General features: G+C 38.0%; 1 protein-coding gene across 1 annotated transcript; it reads right to left on the bottom strand.

The window, feature by feature from the left end:
- Positions 1-10,858: 10,858 nt before the first annotated feature.
- LOC104608014 (uncharacterized) lies at positions 10,859-12,848 on the bottom strand. The gene is made up of 2 exons (XM_010273851.3): positions 12,153-12,848; positions 10,859-11,431 (listed from the first exon to the last, which is right to left on the bottom strand). Exons 1-2 carry the CDS (start codon positions 12,416-12,418, stop codon positions 11,392-11,394), a joined length of 306 nt encoding a protein of 101 aa, XP_010272153.1. The 5' UTR covers positions 12,419-12,848; the 3' UTR covers positions 10,859-11,391.
- Between the last annotated feature and the right edge of the window lie 778 nt (positions 12,849-13,626).

The raw sequence follows: 13,626 nt of genomic DNA on the forward strand, positions 1-13,626 counted from the left end.
ATACTGCCTTTTGGGCTTTGGAGAACTCCTTTACCCTCTACGTGTTTATTACAAAAGGAATCTTTATTCATTTTTTGCCATTTCCACCATCAACTTAGGCTGTTACACTTTCACACATCCATATCGATATCCGTATTAAAATACAAAAACCTCCCTTCAAGTTTCTCACAATCATAAAAGCTTTTCCTATAGTTTCATTTTAGCAAAATCTCTCCTTAACTTTTAAAAATTTGACAAAAACCTCCCTTCCATTACTAACTCCGACAGAAAACATTTACCAATATATAATTTTTTTTCCAAATACCCATTTTACTCTTTTGTAAAATAGCTCGTGTTTAAAGTATCCAAACGCAAAATTTTGCCATGTTAGCCATCATGAGTTGTGCGTGAATTTTGCCGCTTTAGTATCCAACTTCGTTTAGATTTCTGAAGCAGCTTTTTTCTCTAGTTCCTGAAAATCTCTTGCTTTTATGAAAACTTGGAAAGCATTTCCCTATCCTTGTCGGCTTCGTTACAAAAGTGTAGGGGCGGAGCCAAAGTGGTAAAGGGGAGCCATGCGCCCCCCCCCCCCTATCCATGTTTTCTAGGTTTTGGCACCCCTCAAGAAAAAATTCTAGCTCCGTCCTTGCAAAAGCCTCCCTGTAGTTATGAAATTTATCTGAAGTATTCATTTAGGAGATGGGCTCTAATCAATTTGAAAGTTTACCATTCATCTTCTTTGTTGAGAGAGCGGCAACAAGTAGACTTTCCAACACCAAGTAACAGCGGCGACCCCCTCCAACTCTCTCCCTCTACTTTTTTTTCTTCTCTTTCTTCTTCTTCATCCCACTCTCCACCACTATCACCGCCCCTGTTTCTTCCTCCAATCATCGCTATTGCAACTCTTAGCAGTAGTGATTTGCCATCTCTCCCTCCAAGTTTATCTACTTCATCATTATGCTCTCTCTCTCTCTCTCTCTCTCTCTCTAATCCCATTATACTCCCCCTTTTGTTCTCTATCTCTTTCCCATCTCATCACCGTTGTTGCAGCTCAACGGCAACTTGTCATCCCCCTTTCGCCTTCTATCTCTTTCCCGTCTCATCACTGTCGTTGCAACGGCGGATCTGAGCTCAACGGCAACCTCTCCTTCTCTGATCTCTTCTCTCTCCTCTAGTCACTTTATTTGTTTTATTTTTCATTCTTTCTTTCTTCCTCATTCTTTCCCTCACTCCTCCAATGAGAATCCTCGATTGGTTTTCCGTCTTCTTCGCTTGGATGGTGACGATAAACAAAGCTCTCAATACAAAGTAGCAACAGGAGCTCTATACGAACTTTTGGGTGGTTGTCAAAGCTGGTAATGGAGCAACTGCTGATTTGGTTTCCTATGAAAGCTTTGACACCACCCAGTATCACCATTGTTCATTCATCGGTGAATCCGTTTTGAATCTACTAGATAACGGATCCCCCTTATGTAATTTTCTGGCGGAGGGAGGTGGAGGAGTTTGGGGTCGGGGTGAAGGAGGAGGAGGAGAAATCCGATAGAAGGTTGCCAATGTGGAAAAAAAAATCAGTGCTAGGAGTCAATTCGGTCACAAAATTAAAGCTCACATGAGTTTAAAGATAATAATATGTCGATTGGGGTATTTTAGTAAAAATGTATGCAAATTAATTTATAAAGGGGTAAAATGGGTATTTTGAAAAAAATGCATCGATAAATGTTTTTTCGTCTGAATTAGTAACGAAAGGGAGGTTTTTGTCTTTTTTTTTAAGTTTATGGAAGGTTTTTGCTAAAATGAAACTATAGGGAAAGTTTTTATGATTGTCAGAAACAAGAGATGAGGTTTTTGTATTCTACCCTAAAAAAAGGCTAAATTGCATACTGCCACTCTGTGGGTAGTGATACAAATCAATCACGTACCAATCCGATTTAGGTAAATGCAAATGGAGATTGGTAACCAACGATGCAAGAGGTTCAAGGCATGGACGGAAGATGTGAACTGAAATCCACCATTAAAGCTGTGAATTAAAATGGTACATTTGCAAGACGAGCAACTTAGAGTGCCACAACTCAGTCTCTAAAGATGAGAGAGAGAGAGAGAGGGAGCTGAGATCCACCATTAAAACTGTGAACTAAAATTGTACATTTGTAGGATGAATAACTTAGAGTGCCACAGCTTAGTCTCTCCATGCTCGTGTCTATTTTTCTAGAGATGAGAGAGAAGTTGTGAACCGGGGTGAATTTGAGCCGAACTGAGCTGAATAGTATGAGGCTCGAGCTTGGTTCGCCAAGGTTGTATAATGCTTGAGCTCGGGCTCGAACTCGGTTTGAGTAAAAAACTCATAAGCTCAAGCTCAATTTGAGGAAAAATATTTTATAAAAAAAACTATATATAATTTTTTATTTGATATTTATAAAATTAAGAATTATAATATTTTTATTATATATATAATTTTCTCTCTCTCTCTCTCTCTCTCTATATATATATATATATATATATTCGAGCTCGACTCGAAGCTTAATTGAAACCAAACCAAGCCAAGCTCGAGTAACTCGTAAAGAGCGGTTCGCTGCCACCCCTAATTGTGAACTAAAATTCTACATTTGCAAGATGAATAACTTAAGAGCGCCACATCTATGTCTCTCTATGCTCGTCTGTTTTATGCATAAATGTGTGTGTGTGAGAGAGAGAGAGCATTTAAACTTGAACCGGAATATTATTCTTACCTTTGTCACCAGCGGTAATGAAAGTAGATGAGAAGAAGATAAGAGAAGAGATATATTACCACCGGATACATTACCTTTATCCTTTGGGAAGAAGAAAAGACATTACCAAGTTTTTACTTGGATGGAGAAGGTAAAGTTTTGACATAAATGGACTTTTACACCAATTTATAAGGTATATATATTAGCACTTCTACCAAATGCTTGCAATGCAAAATCAGACGAGAGTGTAAAATTTACCCTAGTTTAATTTTCATTTACACTTCAAACAAAATGCGGCTTGAGGTAAAATTACTAAAAACTTTATAAAGTTTAATAGGCTATAAGAAGAAAATATAAAAATAACAAAAATAGGTATATTAATACGGTGTCTTTTGTTCTCATTTTTATTGCTTTTTGTTTTTAATTTTTAGTATTTCCTACAATTTTCTTGTTTTCTTGTTTTGTTTTCATTTTTTACTTTTCTTTATTTTGTTGTATTTTCTCATTTTCATTCCTTTGTATTATGTTTTTATGTTCTTTATAAATTTTTTGGTTTATTTCTTTTTAGGGTAAATTACAAAGACCCCCTTGTACTATGGGGTCAGTGACAAAGTCCCCCATACTTTTTTTTGCAACAAAGACCCCCCTGAACTTTATCCATTAGACAAAAATCCCCTTGGCCGTTAAATCAGATGACATAAAACGTTAAATTATCAAAATACTCCACTAGACTTTTTCTATTTTATTTTTCTTGCCCTTTTTCTCTTAAAACCCATTTTGACCGCCTCCTCGGCCTTCACCTTCACGGCATGCAGAACCACATTGCACTGAGCCATCGGCGATCGAATCTTTTCTCTCAACAACGCCATGAAGTAGTCGGGAAGGGTAAGCCTGATGTCGAGCTCGCTCATGTAGAGGACCCCCCTGTCCTTCCTCTCTCATCAAGACGTAGTCGTGGCTAGGCACGAGCATGAACCCAGCAGCAGCGGCGTGCCCCAATACCGCTGCTATAGTGAGCATAGGGAAGGAGAGCAGGTTAACCATGATGGCCTTTAAGCTGTCATCCATGTGTTGAAGCCGGTGGAGGAAGCTACTGGACCCGGCGGGCTCGGCCCAAGCGAGATCGAAGCCATTGGAGAAGAACTTACCCTGTTCAGTGGTGACCAGGACTGAACCGCGCTTGGCCTGGGTTTGCTTGTACTTCCACAAAGTCTGCCAGCTTGAATAAGGGCATGAGGCGATCCAAGCTTTGTAGGAAACCCTATCGGAAAATACTTCTACCAGCTGGGGTACCATTTCTGGTTTCACTTTTACCAACTTTACATTTGCGGCATGGAGGTTGGAGACATCCAATAGTTCCATTTCTCCTCCACAGAATTTTGTGATCTTAGAGAAAACTTCTTCCAACCAGGCATGGAAGGGTAAATCCAGGATTCTCAGGTTAATACTTACTGTTGGTTCCAGCCTTCTAGGACCTTTTCATTGCTTGAATAGGCCCATCTATGTAACGTAGCCATACCTTGCTTAGTCTTCACCGAAATACCAGCAAACTCTGGGCAGACTTTGTGGAAGTACAAGCAGAGCCTTGTTGCCTTCAAAAGGTAAAATCTCCATTTACCTGTAATCGTTAACAGTCCCACCCATTAGGACTTGCTTCAACCATCAGGACATTCAGACCCAGTCATGGCCCACCACCAATCCATCCATATCAGGGCCTCTCAGTTCACTTCCAGAGAACACCAGATGGGTTGCATAGGTCTTTGCTAGAATGGGACCGTTGAAGACTGTTATGTTCTTTGGGAGTGAACTGAGAGGCTCGGAATGGCACAAGTCTTGCCACTACTGGCTGGCGATGATTGGGTTTGGGACGGTGTGAGAGTGCTTGAGGTTCAATGGAGAAGACAACGAACAGTATAAAAAGGGTAGTTTGGACATTTAAAAGATTTTAAGCAATCGGATGAAAATTTTTTGGAAATTAACTGACAGAATATTAACAGAAGGGGGTCTTTGTCTAACGGCTAAAGTTCAAGAGGTCTTTGTCGCAAAAAAAATTACAGGGGGACTTTGGTATAAGGGGGTCTTTGTAATTTACCCTTCTTTTTTATCTTTCATTTTTGTTACATTTTATCATTTTTTTATAAAATGGTCTCATGAAACGATACAAAGACAGTTGGATGCTTTAAAAGTTAGAGGTGAATCTATGTTGTAAATAACACCCATTGTATAGTGTGGTAGTTTGTAATTTAAAATAAAAAAGGAAAAGAAAAAGACACAAGCTGCTGCATTGATTCAAACTTCTTTGACTTGATGAAATGGGCCCAGATAAAAAGTAAAAAGATAAGGCCCAGTTCAAAATTGATAGAATGGGTTAAGACTAGTTGAAACTTGAAAGTTTAAATACTCTTTTTTTTTCAAAAAAAGGGAACTTAAATTATATTCTTGAAAATCTACATCCAAAGTTTAAATATTCCTATGCCATTTAAACTAGCTACCTACTTGACTTGAAGGAGTTATTTGAAGAATTTATTTAAGGGAAATTGTCTAAAACTCACCATGAGTTTTCAACATTTCTCTTAAACTCACAACTTTTTATAATGTCTAAAACTCACAATGCCAGTAAGTTTTTATTTTCCAATAACGTTAGTGCACCGTTAATGCTTCTTAACAGAGGTGTCCATGTCAATATAAATAACAATTTTCATGACCAAATTGCCCTTGAATGGTGAGTTAGAGGAAAAATGGTCTTTTTCAGTTTTCATTTTTCTTGTTTTTGTTTGCTTTTTTAGTGTTTTGTTATAATTTCCAATGCTTTTTATAATTTCTGTTTTTTTTTTACATTTTTCTATTTTCTACAATCTATAAATTTTCCTGTATTTTTTGTTATTTATTTGTAATTTCTATGTTTTTCTATAATTTTTTGTTTTTTTTCTACATTTTTTATTTTCTACTTTTGTTTTTCAATTTCTATAGTTTCTATAATTTGAAAATAGTTTTTTATATTTTTTTTGTAATTTCTATGTTTTTATGTATTTTATATTTGAAAATATTTTTTTGAACTTTTTCCTTTTTTCATGTCTAAATATTAAAATGGTAATATATTAACACCCATTAATTTATTTTGTATATATTTTATATTTTTCTATGAAGGTTAAAATGGTAATATATTAACACTCGTTATTCTGTTTAACGTCAAGTTAGTGACATGGTGAGTTTTAGACATTTTGAAAAGTTATGGTGAGTTTAAGAGAAATGCTGAAAACTCATGGTGATTTTTAGACAATTTCCCTTTATTTAATTATTTATTTGTGGGGTGTTTCGGGTGGGGTGGGGGGAACCATCAATAATATGGATTTCTTTTTGGTGTGTGTATATGTTGGAATGGTGTTTAACAAGAGAAATTAATAGGTTATTCCAAACTGATTTCGAATCAATAATGTATCAAATAAATTGATTTGTGTTTTGTTCTAGTTTGGCATTTCTATGATAAAAAAGGTATGTGATGTTGGCATCTCAACAAGGGGTTGATTGAGAAGGATGTTGCCCATAAAATCAGAGCATAATGGGCAAAATTGAGGGGGTTGGCTCTCCAGTGACATCATGCCAAATGGCACTTCTGAACTGTTGTTTAATACCTCAGTGCCACATAGGCAATGAATTATCTTTGACTAGATCAGACTCTGCCTTGGAAGCACTTCGGACACCTTACGCACACTGTAAAAGAGTACCAACACCACCTTGGCAGGGCTGATTTGTAGGCACCTCGGCATAAGGGGTAACCTCCTTATGAGACCTCGTCGACCTCGCCAAGGTCCAGATGGTGACCTACTTGACATGATGACTGACCTCTTCTGTGTGCGGCTTATCGTCTCTGACATGCCGAGGTCCAAAAGGTAGTTGGATAAGCTTATTGCTTTACGCAAAAACCGTCTTCGAGCATGAAACCACCTTTGAGTGCGGTGGGCAGATAAGCCACGTATCTCCAAAGATCTCGGACACGCTACGTAAAGCTCACAGCTACTTGCGCCTATATAAAGGCGCCCCATCAATCAAAGAAGGTACGCATAATTTAGCTTTCTGAATCCTCCTGCTATTTTGTGTTCTAGTATTCTTAACACTCTTCGCTGACTTAAGTATCGAAGTGTCTACCTTGGGTAAAAGTAAAACATCTCGAGTACTTTGATTAGTGTTTTCTTGGAGCTTGGTCAACCAACCTCACCACCTCGACGTCTGAACTGTCCTCAAGCAAGGAGCACCGGATTGCGCACCATCAGTGTTTAATAAGAGAAATTAATAGGTTATTCCAAATTGATTTTGAATCAATAAGCTATCAAATTGATTTGTGCTTTGTTTTAGTTTGGCATTTCTGTGATAAACAAGGTATGTGATGCTGGCATTTCTTGATCTGAGATCCATAACAAGGGGTCGATTGAAAAGGATGTTGCCCATAAATCAGAGGATTCAGAGCATAATGGGCAGAATTGAGGGGTACATCAGAAGTTTTTTGTGATAGGACTTAGGAGAATACCACTCTAATGGAAAAGTTTACAAAACAGGTATAACGCCAATCATGTTGTATGAGTGTTGGAGAGTCAAGAAACAACATATTTGAAAAATGATGAGTGTGATAGAAACGCAAATACTGAGATGGATGTATGGAAAAAGAAATGACATGATTAAAAACAATCTTGTGCAAAGAAACCTATGAAAGGCTCCACTAAGTGATAAAATGAGGGAAAGTAGATTAAGGGGGTATTCTCCTATGTGAATTGTTTTTATCGTTGCTGGTTCCAAAAACAAAACAGATAAAACCAGCTAGTTTGAAATTAAAATTGGATCTTTTCATCAAATGTCTCTGAAGAAACAAATAAATTGGTTCTTAAAACAGAAAACATGGACAACATGTTCTTAGTTATAGTGTGTTTTATGTATCCAAAATTCAAACAAAACAATGTGCTCAATTTCTTTGACTCTTGTTGCAAAGATTTACGCTTTTTGACTGGGTTGATTGTGAGAAAGGATAAGCTCAATGAGCTCATTAAAGGAAAAGGAAAAAAAATGTAATAATTACTATTTGTTCTCTAGATTTTTGGATTTCCTTATGAATTTTTTCTCTGTTCTTTATTTTTTTAATGTCAAATGATATATAAAAATGTGTACCATGTGTTCAAATAAGCAAATGAATAATGTGTGCTAATAGTACTTTAACACCCTCTCCTAGCTTTGGCATGAGGTTGTTGAAAGTTGTGGATACATTGTTCAACAGTTGTTAAAGCACACAAGGCATGGGGTGGATGTAGAGTTTGGATTGGGATACTGCAAGGTTGTGAGTTTATTCAAAAAGAGGATGTGGATTGAAATATGGAAATATGAGTTCAACTATAATGCATTTAATGCAAGGTGCCAACCAGCTGTTGATAAAATCTCCTGCTGGTGGTAGCGATGAGATTGAATTCCGCCTGCACCTGCACCTGGGTTGGGGGATGAAGTATATATTAATATTGGCTGCATATTACTAATGCATTTATTTTTTATTGACTGCATATTACTAGTCACGTTAAAGTTTATTTATTTTTTATTAATTCAAATTTAACAAAGTATATTTTTGCGTTTAACATTTTATCAAAAAATAAAATAAGGTTCACTTACCTTCATTTCAACCAATCATCTCATTTTCTGCATAGTAAAATGGATGCATCATAGGGTGCCTTGATCAAGATTCAAAGTATCGATACTACCTGATACACTTAGGGGGTGTATCATTACTTTGAACCACATTACTTGTTTTTTAATAAAAAAACATGTCAAGGGGTTGGTCTTTGATACATAACATAGTGATAAATGATCAGATACCTATAGTTTAACGATGGTCAATTGATATGGTACTGAATAGACATAATGTTGCCAATGACCCAATACGAGGCATTGCATCAAACTCATGTAATTATGGGCCTCGCGTGCACTCTGCTCACCCTGCTCCCCTTTTATCCCTATAATGTGTAATATGTAATACAAAAAATAGAAATAATGATAGAACAAGATTTACATAGCTTACTCCATATAATTGAAACATAGACTTGAATAATGATTTTGAAGATAATGAATAGTTTTTTGTGGGTCAGGTTCGGGTTTGACGTTTATCAAAATTCTAATGGGCCCAGCCCGGTCTACCCATAAATGAATTGACAGTATGCAAAGTTTTCTTTTTCCAATCCAAAGATGAATATATGGGATAGCCATGAAGCAAATTAAGCATGTCAGAGCATTTTTAGCCATTTAATGGTATTTCCATCGGGGTTTATTTGGGTAGGTTTTGTAGTGCCTAAAGCATTGTTAGATGATAATTTTTATCCCAAGCACAATTAATTAATTTAAGGTCATTAGATACCGATTCAAACCTGACCTAAAAAGTTGAATACTTGAATGGATTGTGCCTTCTTGGCTTGAAAAAAAAACTGACTTAAAAAGATTGAATTTATTCAAGTCGGGGTTGGCCCAAGGAAATCGCACACTTAACTTTTTTATGTCATATCAAGGAAGACGAATTTTATTTTATTTTATTTTTGTTTGAGGTCCCCTTTTTCTGTGTGTGGGTAGGGGGGGGGGGGTCCACTTATCTTAGGGAAACAAAGGGCCTGGGTTCTATGCTGGGGCCACCAGCCTGCTCAAACCTTCTTTCTCTCTCGGCCTGGAATCTTCAAACATTCAAGGAGTTCATATGAAAGCATCAATAAAGTGGCATATAGGGCTGATATGGACAGGGCCACAGGGGGGATAAAACACCTGGCCAATCTATATGGTTGTGGAAGGTTTGATCTGTCACATTACCTCTCTGCATATCAAAAATAGTGTACAAATTCCAAATTCCCCTCTTGACCCAACTGGGAATTGGGAAACTCTTTTTCCTAAATACATGTACTAGTTAAAATATGTACTAAAAACACTTTCACTTAAGTTATTATAGGTCGAACTATTGGAGTCCGGATCTCCTGCCCATGAGAATTCTACCCGCGCTTACCCACAATATACTACCCCGTAAATTGGAAATATCTTTCTCTGTATAATACTATACAGAGAATGAGATGTTTTCCATGTATGACTGCAATAAATGTGGACAGAGTTTTCGTGGTAGGAGATAGGGACTTGAATTATTGCCTGTATTAAATAACAAATCAGTCAATAGCTGTAGGTAGGTCTACCGCAGATCCGGCTTACCAAATCACACATTTGAACCGTCTACCCAAACGTTTGATCAACTCAGTCCATATCAGCCCAATGAAGAATATACAGTTCGTTGACGAGAACAGTCCACTGTGAATAGTTTGTTGATGGCGTCCTGTTTAGCTTAGTAGAGATCCTCTATTTTGGGTTTGCAGTTTTGTAAATTTTACCAATGGCGCCGACGGATGGCCTGCGGTGGCCTCAGCCGCTCAGTCCTCACTTTGGATTGCACAGAGGGTGGTTGGCTAGCCTAGCCCGGCCCAGCCAGTGGGGTGGTGGCTTTGGCCAATGCTTAAATTAAAACAGGTTCTGTCCATGCAGCCCAAGTTTGATGAAGTATGGAAAACCAGTAGAACCGGCCGGCTGATGTCTCCATCTGTTTTGGGACTAGAAACATTGGGTCGCATTCTTTGATACCGTGCCGTCACGGCCGGTGAGCCTCTCAGCCCACAGCCCACTGTACTGGTGCCTGGTGGACCATTGCTGCCACCTACCTACATAAAAATAAAATATTGCACGGGAAGGGCTCCTGTCTCCATGCAATAGCAGACCTAATTTTGAAAGTCACCCTAACTTTAGACCGAGTCTTTGCTTCTCGATTCAATAAAAATTTAATAAATCAGAAAAGAAACTAAAAGAAGGAAACAAAACACAGGAGAAAGAAAAGAAAAGCATGACAACAAAGAAGGCTCCCTCCCTGCTTTGTGTGTTGTGATTTTTTCACTTTGGACATTATATGTTTGTTAATATTGTTTTCATTCTTACAACGATACTATAAAGAATCCCATCTCATGCAGTTTTAGAGGATTTGAATGGACCCAAGATTGAACAGTCTCACACCCCACCAGAGCAGCCCCTAAAGTAAAAATAAATAAAACAAAAACAAATTTTTTTAAATCACCTTTAATTGGTGGGATTTGCTTTAGATTGGGAACACGCACATGCCACTAAAAAAAGCAGCCAAACCAAGCCAAAGCCAAAGATGATTGATTGAAAGAGATTGCTACATACCTTCTGATCATATCATGTATGTCTACTAGAACATTTCTTGGGTTGTGTTTCCATCTTCTTTCTTTTCTTTTTTTTATAGTATCTACTTGTTTTTTTTTTGGGTCTTTACATGCAAAAGATAATCCCTATTCTTGAATCTCTTTCCCTTTCTCCTTATCTATCTCCCTCTCTTTATCTCACAAAATTAAAGGAACATGGAAATGCTAAAGTGAGGAGCCTGCAAAGGTGGTTTAATCTTTCTGAGAATGCTTGTACGTGTATTTTTGTGCGAGAGAAACTTGGCTTTCTTTACTCCCGGCCGGCCCATCTCTCCACACATAGACACAACAAATTGTGTAAACCGGTGAGCACTATGCAGATTAGGATTTCTCTAATGTTCCGAGTGTCTACAATCCTCACTCAAAAGACACACAAGATAAATCTTGTTAACTCATATTCTACACAAAGTGAAGCTCTTCTCCATACTCTTGACGCCTAATTAAGCTCGACCAGGAGGTTGTCTGGATTTTCCCGCTCTCCTGAAAAATAAAAAAAAAGGAAAATCAGTGCTTTAGCACGTGTAATTCTAGAGAGAGAGAGAACAGAATTGAGATAATAATTTAGCATTGAGTTGGAATGATCAAGGGATGTGGGCTTATGGATAAAGTGAAGAGATGGATTCTCTTTTCCTTTCCTTTCATGATTCAAAGTCATTGACACAAAAACCTATGACCCAGGCCCATCAACAGCGTAACGACCCACCTCGTGCAACAACTAATACGAAAACATTTGGGTCATATTCCACAGTGACAATCTAACATTGGGATTGGAATCAACAAAAGTACGGCCCACTAGATCATGTGTTCAAGATGCTGAGAATATCATCGTTTTAGATACAGGGGAAAAAAACGCAAGAATTGACTGTGGATTATATGTTTCTTTGAATTATTTTGGGAAAGCCTGATCCGATTTTGTGATAAGCTGTTAGTTGCTCTAATAGAAATCAAATCTAGGCAACTAATATAGACATGGCTAGAATCTAGAAGTGAAATAACGCAACTGTGTTGTAGCTTTTCTAGCTTATAGGCTGGATCAACTTGAGTATGTGAGCGAAACTTCTCAATTGGAAAGAGGGAGAAGAAAGAGTTGATTTTTGAAGGTGGCTAGATAAATTATATTAGAGAGAGTGAAACTCTGTGTTGAGCCTCAGTGTGGTGTAATGTGTGAGGTGGGTGGGGGGAGAGGGGACAATACATGTACCTGTTGTGGATGGGATCAGGTCCATTAGGAACCCTTCTCTTGCTCATGTAATTGAGATCTAAATCGGGTTGAACAGAAGGTCTTTCACTTGTTAGCACCTCCAAATGCTTCAAGCTTCTTGTTGATGGCGTTGCTATTTCTACTGTTGTGATTCCACCGCCGGCTACTATCTCAACACAGCACAAAATGGCAACAAAGCAAACAAATACAAAAGCTCCAAACAAAACCCTCGAACACCTGCTAGCGTAACCCATGCTTTTCCTCATCGTCTGCGTTGCTTCCTTCCTCTCTAGGAGGGGGACTGCTTGTACTTGAGAAAGAACAGAGGTGGGCAAGAGGAAAGACCAACCATCTCGTGCTGGGGGTTATGATCAATGCTCCAAAAGAAAGAAAAGAAGGAAGACTGGGAAGATGAGAAGAGAGAAAAGCAAGAATGAAAGGAGAAGGTAGAGTTGGCTAAAGCAAGAATTTGAGCGGCGGTTTAATATTGATGGGTAAGGGATGGCTGGTTTTCTTTATAGGTGGAAGTGTTCCTGTTGCGCTTTCTCGGACCGAGAGAGAGAAAGAGAGAGAGAGCTTAGCTGGGTTCGAACGTGACATGGGGGGAGCCCCTTTGCTTTATACCAACAAATTTGCTTTGGGTTGTGTATTTTCATGCAGCTAACAAAGGGACCTCACTATCTCTCTCAAATCCTTTTTTTTTTCTTTGGATAGAATCTCACTCTTAAATCTAAATTCTTATATATACACACTAAAAGAAAAAAAAAATAGAAACACGTTGGGCGTTGTGCAGGGTCTAGCAATTGGTAGTTTTTGGACAGTTCAGTTACATCCAAGATTCCCTTTATTTTTGAAGCATAATATGGACTGCTGGAGAAGGGTAACCTAAACCAAGGCATGAGATAGTGGACTGCGTAACTGGAGGCAACATCAATCCAGACAACTTCCTTATCAAACAGGAAACATCACTGAAAAAGAGGCTATTAAAACAATTTCCTTTTCCATTTTTTTCTCCCATTTTTTTGGGCACCAAAAGAAAACCTTGAACGACCATCCCCACTGTATATCAGAGAAACCGCTTACTGGACATAAGATTTGCATCCTGGAAAGGCCATAAATTAATCTTTAATTTGTTTCTGAAAGAAAAAAAAAAACCACATTCACAGAGCAGTCTCCTTAAAATTATAAAAATACAATTCAGAACAGTCAAAAGGGTCGTCAAAAAAGAAAAAGGAATAGCTGGCGTTTGGTTCATTTACAGCCTACACATGAAGGATTATTTTGTCCATTTCATAAGACTGGAATTCAACCATTTTGCTTCACAAATCACAATCGTGGGGGTGTGAGTGAATGGGGGGATAGGCTTGTGTGCTTGGGCCAAGTGACAAAGATCTCGAACAACCAGAATCAGGTTTTCCACTGACATGGTGATGACATCTATTTTGGTTTCTCTGAGAATCTAAAACCCCAAGTA

Source organism: Nelumbo nucifera, chromosome 4, assembly GCF_055504915.1.
Source record: "Nelumbo nucifera cultivar China Antique chromosome 4, China Antique-T2T, whole genome shotgun sequence".
Classification (NCBI taxonomy): domain Eukaryota; kingdom Viridiplantae; phylum Streptophyta; class Magnoliopsida; order Proteales; family Nelumbonaceae; genus Nelumbo; species Nelumbo nucifera.